General features: G+C 38.6%; 1 protein-coding gene across 1 annotated transcript; it reads right to left on the reverse strand.

The window, feature by feature from the left end:
- Nucleotides 1-2,212: 2,212 nt before the first annotated feature.
- Nucleotides 2,213-6,572, reverse strand: LOC148416343 (ATP-sensitive inward rectifier potassium channel 1-like). Its single transcript, XM_088426792.1, has 2 exons — nucleotides 6,430-6,572; nucleotides 2,213-4,065 (listed from the first exon to the last, which is right to left on the reverse strand). The coding sequence occupies exon 2, from the start codon at nucleotides 4,045-4,047 to the stop codon at nucleotides 2,926-2,928; it is 1,122 nt and encodes a 373-aa protein (XP_088282918.1). The 5' UTR covers nucleotides 4,048-4,065; nucleotides 6,430-6,572; the 3' UTR covers nucleotides 2,213-2,925.
- Between the last annotated feature and the right edge of the window lie 766 nt (nucleotides 6,573-7,338).

Here is a 7,338-nt window from a genome sequence, read left to right on the forward strand (position 1 = left end):
TTTTTTTTTCTTAACCAGTAAATTCATACTTCTTCATCTGTAGAAATAGTTACTTGTACCTGTAAGAACGAATATGGTAGCTGTAGCAAAATGACTGGGGTGGTGGGCATGTAGTTCCATATCTGCAAGTCATTTGTGCTAAAGCTGCAAAATGATTTCGTACAGGTATAGCCTACTATTGAAACATACTATTTTATAATGTTGTAATAAATGTTTCTTGGCTACAAATAAAGATATTTTCCACAACTGCAAGTCATTTTACAGTTGAAAACTGACTCAATTTCCTTTGTACACGTACAAATTACCACTGTACAAGTTACTTTTGCACTATATGTACCTCCATGGGTTCACATGGTTTAAAAAAAAGATCTGCTTTTAATAACACTGTAGTTGTTATAGTTTTTTCAAAAAAGTTGGGTCAAATGGCAAATGAATGAAGTGGCTTACTTAAGATTGAATAAAGGCTTACGTTAGGAACCGAGTCTGAAAATTGCCTGGCCCAACATAGGGCAGTGTTAGGCAAAGCTATGGTTGTACGGTGTGGCTCAGATATGGGCCTTTTGTGGCCCACATTTTGGATACCAGAAGTGGCGCACTAAAGTACTGTAATTCATTGAGGTATATGGGTCACATGTGAGTCAGCCATCACTGAGCCAAACCAATTTTACTATTTGGGTATTCATTTGTATATGTTGGATGGGATGTTTCTGTTCAAGCTCACCCGCAACCTGAACGACAACAACTGTTAAAGAAAAGTATATCTTCGGAATACATAAATATTGTAGATAGAGGGCACATTTGCTAATATACTCTGAGCACGTGCTGGTTCACTTCAAACTTTCAGTGCGTTGCTCAACTGTGAAGTTCAGAAATGATGTGTACACCAAAAAGAGGAGTGTAGGTACGCGCATTCTGTGTCCCGGCTGGAAACCCAGTGTGTCGCACAGTACAGCTGAAAACAGTTTAATTAAGCAGACCCACTGATTGGTTTAGATTAGAACATAGAAGAAAATTAATGAAAGGGGAGCAACGCTGCCCTTCCAAACATACCAATCTCTGTGTAGTCAGTGTGAATTTGTGAATGTGGCCAAAAGTATCCTGTTCTTTGATGAGTGGATAGAACTTGCCCAAACAAGTTTTGTGTATGCATTGCCGCAAGGAGTTTTGTGTATGCATTACATTTTAAAATATTTATCTGGTTATCAGCAAACCTCACAAACATTCATTTTATTAAGAAAAAAGCTAATTGCAAACCTGATTAAGTTTGAAAGCTTGTCCAACTGTCTCCATTTTTTAATATGACCCTCATTTTTTGGATTTTCTATTATGTCAGAACAGAACAGGAACCCTCATATTGGGAAAGGTCATTTGACAGCACTGTGCTGGTACAAACCTACAACAGCAAATAAACCACTCTATCTGTGACTGTTATTCCGTTTTGTGCAAGGAAACGATGCCAATTAAATGTCAGAAGAATGTGTGTGCATGTGTGTGTGTGTGTGTGTGTGTGTGTGTGTGTGTGTGTGTGTGTGTGTGTGTGTTTTGAATTGTGAGGTTTTGCAACATGACACCACTATCCTTAGCAGACATCCAGTGCTCAGACTTCTCGAATACTACAATCGCCATCTTTGTTTATCCACCAATGCTGGCAACAATTTTTCAGACAATCAGGCTTACCCATTCTCAATTAACATGTCATCAAGCACCATTCATACATGAGGTGCAAAGTTGATTTTGATTGAGAAAATTAACAGATTTAAAGTGTGTCTTATAGTCTGAAATAAACAGTAAATGAATGGGCTTCCATTTGACGCTACAATACCAGGGTATCCCTTCTGATGCTGATGATACAACAGAATAAATTGTTTTTCTGTAAGTCATCTTTGTGTTTAATCAAAGCACCTTCGTTTTATGTGGGAATTGATACATCAAAATAATTTAATTATTCATGCAATATGTGACATATTTTGCTTGGTGCTGGTTTGGTGTTAGATTTGTCACATGGCATATGAGTGCTTTGGCTCAATACGGAACATTGGATTAAAGGGGCAACCAGCACACTTTATGCCCAACACATACGCTCTTCTGTTTGCAGTGACAACTTCACTTTGTTTAGATGAACATCTGTGATAGGGGCCCAACTGATGTACTGTTACATTGACCTTCTTGATTATATAAATAATTGAGGTTGAGAGCAATGGATGGCAGTCATTATTGAGTGTAAAAATAGCTTTATTTAGGATGTTTGCCCCCCTGAGATCAGATTAAAAAAAAGCATAAAAATATCTCATTCAACAGTTCAGATTGCACGCAGCAATAATTTAAGTGTTACACGAGAAAATTGTTGTCTCACTACAGTCACTCTAAAAGTCCACATCAAACCCTAGTGAGCCACTTCTGGAAAAGATAACCTACGACTTATTTTTCAAGCTCATGTGTATTTATGTGTATGGAAGACAAAAATGGCATGAATTATCTAACAACCGTAAAACAGTTTTGTCATCGATGACAACTGAAAATCAAAAAAACTTCAAGTTGGATTCATACACTGATGAATACTGTTTGCGATCCTCAGTAAATCCGATGTGCAGGGCCTGAGCTAAAGTGCAGCGACTCATCTTCATTCACAGCAAGGGCTCATTCGAGTAGAGTTCTCTTGTGAAAGGATTCATTCATTTCTCTCCTTGTATTTCAACAAAGCCATCTTCATGACATGGGAATGCTTTTGAAATAGGTTACTGGGCGACAGACTAAAACAGGTAAGGCTTTACATACTGTACATACAACAGTTGTTGACTATGATAATGAGCTTTGCTTCATCTAACATTTACTGGCAGTTTTTCCAAACTGTTACTTTGGGACGCTAACTGGTTCACTGCACAATAAAAGTAATCTGCAAGTGTCTTTTTTACCGCCTCTGTGGTCTTACATCTTAGTGATACTTGCTGGATCATGGATGTCTATCACCTCAAAACCCTGGTTGTCAAGTCCATCCTTGGAGTGGTGGTGGTGACCCTTGATGTTGTGGAAACAGTAGGCGCAGTGTGCCGTGGCCACAGGCACCACCTTGGAAAAGTTGGAGAAATCCACCCTGTATTTACCTTCTTTGCTTCGGGAGATGATTGGCAGGAAATTGTATCCCCACATGATCTCCTGGGGAATAAACGAGGTCCTGACTTGACAGGAGGAGCTGGTGGACTCAGCAGTGCCATCCAGGAAGACGACCAGCTCAAACTCTTGCTTGTGGAGCGTGTCCACTGCCATCTCAAAAAAAGGGCTGCCTTTGTTGATGATGTGACATAGTGTGAGCGGGCACACAAAGAAAAGGTTGTCCTTTCCGGCATCCACCGTGAAGTCAATGTTCACCTGGTCCATGATAATGGTCTCGCCATCTGCTGTGTTGGTGGTTCTCAGTAGTTTGCCATAGATCTGGCTTCCTATCATGAGGGTTTTGCGAAGGTTGGCCACTCGTATTGACAAGCAGAGCGCACCATTCTTCGGACTGATAACAGCCATGTCACTGAATGAGATGGTCTTAGCTCTCTTTTTAGGTGAGGAAATTTTAGACAAGATGATTCCACACATGAAGCAGTTGATGACTGCGCCAAGGAGAGACTGGATTATCAGAAGGGCCACGGCACCGGGGCAAACAGGAGTGAGGGCTCGGCCACCATACCCAATGGTTGTTTGGGTTTCAAGGGAGTAAAGGAACGCAGTGGTGAGTCCCACAACATTATCAATGCAAGGCATGTGGCCCGCAGGGGGGGCCTGCCATGCCAGATCCCCATTACTTCGGGCAATCCAGTACCAGAGCAGGCCAAAAATAAACCAGCTTAGGGTGAAAGACGCAATGAAGAAGAACAGCACAAAACGCCACCGGATCTCCACGAATGTGGTCCAGAAATCGGCCAGGAAAACAAAGTGTTTGCTGTACTTGATGTTTCCATATTCAATGTTGCAGTGGCCGTCTTTGGTTACCAGCCTTGTCCTGCGACTCTTTCGCTCAGCCAGGTACCCCTGAAGACGTTTGTTGAAACTTCCAAACATTTTCTGTGAGTCTGCAACCTTGAAAACAGCAAATGTAACGTGGGTCAATTCATTCATAATTGATTTACTAGCATGGTTGAAAAGCTGTAGTTGTCATTTTTCAAGGCATACATTTAATGAGACATGTTTTAATGAAACCTGAGTCTTTTTAACTCAATAAACCAGCAAATGTAAGAACACACAAGAAAAATCTCTCTCAACTCAAAGCAGAAAAAGTCACATTCAAATAATTATGTAAAGCTTGGTAAAAAACAAACTGTCTGGATAATGTCAGAGTTAAGACACAATTACCTCAAGTTTCTTAGCAACTGTGCGCCTATTTTTGCTGTGTAATGTGTAACACAAATGTGAGCATAAGCTTGTTGGTGAAAATTAATTGGTACAAACAGTATGTACAGCCTGGTGAGTTATTTTGTTCAGCATAAAAAGCTCAAATCCCCCCCACCACCACCCTCCTGCATCCTTTGCCATGTGCCTTGCAAGGTCTTAACTGCAGTAATTTCTTGTCTGCAATTATATGTAAACACTCAGTCGCCTCAGGTTGATAATACTTAACTGTCTCATTTTTTTTCTCAAAATTCTGCTTTCTTACTGATCAGTTTTATTCTAATTGTGCCAAATTTTAACAGCCTATTTAGTTCTTTTGTCAAACTGAACAGTTCAGATTATTAAATGATTAAAAATGGTTTAGTGCAAGGGTTCTCAAAATTTTTGGTGTCAGTACCCCCTTTTAGGAAAGCAAAGTTTCCAAGGTTGTTCCATTACAAATGAATGCCAAAACAAAAAAAACAACAAAAAAAAGAAGCCATTTTGGTCATCTGTTGTTTTCAATTAAACCAAATTTGATGTCGTCCTCTTTGTATGTTCTTTGTTTAGACTGCTTTTCTTTTGTATTTTTCTCACTAGGTGAAATGGAGAGTCTTACAAACGCATCCACGGCAATCGTGCAGGACAAGCTCTTTGATGATGACGTGAATTACGTGGGTCTTTTAACAAATTTCAAAATAATTACATTTTCTAAAATTATTTAAACAGGTTGAATTTATTGTTTTATTGTTTTATTTATTTAATACAAGCTTAAATGAAATGTTATAATATATTTAGCATTTGCAATGTTATAAATAACCCAAATAATTTTACGGACCTCTTGCAGTCAGGCCACGAATGCTCGGGAGTTCACGGACCTCACTTTGAGAACCACTGATTTGAGCACTCAGACAGGTGGTAGAGGGTAGACACATAATTTGTGTCTACTTCTGCACACGAATTGCTCTTAATCATTGGTGTTGGCATGTCAAAAGTGAGTTTGAAAATGCTTTGTTTTATTAGTAGTTTATATCAAATTTTGCTGAGACACAACTGTGTGTTTGAGATAATGCACATTTATATCAAACTGTTTATGTCAAACTCATTCTCTTTAAAAGATAAACATAGGATATACATTACAGTAGTTAAAACATGTACACAAAGATGCAATAAAAAACACCCAACTCAAATCAACTAACAGCTGTTAGCTGCATAGATTTACACGCAAATGTTATCCTTCAGCTAAAAATGAATCCACAATGATTACTGAAATAACACGAGTCTGACAAAAATAATAATGAATATTATTGTATTGAAAATTAAGATTTAATGAAGTATCTATTTTAATCTTTGAAGATATCATTTTGGGCCCCAGGCATCGCATTATATTCAAATATGCTTTGACAGTTCTCAAATTTCATTTAAATAACACAAATTCAAGATCCCTGGTGCCAGAACATAGCACCACATATTTGATATTACCACAAATAAAAGAAACTGTGGAAGGTGTTGAAAGAGGCAGTCTGAAGAAGACACGTTTAAACCTGGAAATGTGGAGATATTTATTCACAAGTAGGGGAACAAAATACAGGTAGGTAGGTGGAGAGGTCTCACTAAGAAATACATAATTCATTTGTTTGCAGTGATTGCCTCAAAAGGTTGAATACATTTTGTCTGGCCTGGTTTCATGTTTTTTTTTTTAATTTAATTTTGTTGGACAATCAAAAAAATACTTGACATGTATTGCATATCTTTCAGTAAAATGTTACAGTTTTTACTTTTGTTAGGTTACATTCAACCAATTTCAGTGACAGACACAAGACACAGAAACTACCAAATCAGTGGGAAAAGTTGGCCAAAAATGAATTTATATATCTGTGAAAAATCTCAGAGATAAACTTTCACATACATAAAGAAAAAAAAATGTTGTCAGATGCAAATCAGAGTTGCATGCTTGAAATAAGTCCTAACTGTTTCACAGAAGCTCCAAAATTGCCTCAATTTTGTTGTTTTTAAATGGTTCCAACGTATTAATATACCGTGGCTTTCCATGAATAAATAATGAAATATGCTCACCTCTATGGATAAAAACTAGCTTGCAGCACATCCAGCTAAGTTGTTGATCTCCAGTGACAGCTCTTAGGTCCTCTTTACAGTTGAATGACAGTTTTATAGCCTTGTCCTCTTGCGCCTGCTCTAATGCACCTGCGTACATTTATACTGTCCTCTCATTGTGGACCAGGTTGTGTTTACGCCCACAGAGACAGCAAGTCCCCCCCCTCCCCCCCCCCCCCACACACACACACACACACACTACCCAAAACCACCTTCAAAGACACATACACACACATGCAGGATGGATACCTTCCCCTGGCTCTAATAAGCTGTGTTTACCCCACAGACGCCTGGCACCAAGGGCCAAGCTGACCTCAATCCACTCCCCATGCCGGTTCTTTCCCTTACCAGTTAATGATAGCACTCATTTCTGGATGAGTACCAAGTGTAAGTTTGAAGTACAAATGCAAAAATGTCATATCTGCAACTTCTACATTTATTTTTTTGGAGTGACAAACAATGTGTAAGGGATTTACACTGGACCAAAACATGGCTTCACGTTGACCTCTTTTGGATTCATATTGCCCTCTTGTAGAATTTACATTTATGCGTATGTGTGTTTCTATAGCTACAGCATTTTCTGATGAGAAAAGGGCCAAATACATTTTTTTTTAAACATTTGTATTTTAAGGGCCTAACGATTTAGAAATACTGTGTGCATTAAATATACTGTGTATCTCAAAATGCAATTTTTTTTAACTGCACTTGTCACTGTCAATTCCCAAACAGTACATTGCTTTAACCACAACCAAAGAGCTGTGTTGTCATGATATTTGAGGGCCCCAGAGCAAAAATAGTTGATGAAGTGCAACACGAGGTGACAAGAGATGCAAAGGGGTGATGCTCTTGATCCTAATATGTATCTTTAGA

This window comes from Hippichthys cyanospilos, chromosome 11 (assembly GCF_059441005.1).
Source record: "Hippichthys cyanospilos isolate Australia breed blue-spotted pipefish chromosome 11, RoL_Hcya_1.0, whole genome shotgun sequence".
NCBI lineage: Eukaryota > Metazoa > Chordata > Actinopteri > Syngnathiformes > Syngnathidae > Hippichthys > Hippichthys cyanospilos.

Excerpts from the sequence above, each read along its gene's own strand:
- LOC148416343 (XM_088426792.1), bottom strand. The coding sequence starts at position 4,047 with ATGTTTGGAAGTTTCAACAAACGTCTTCAGGGGTACCTGGCTGAGCGA.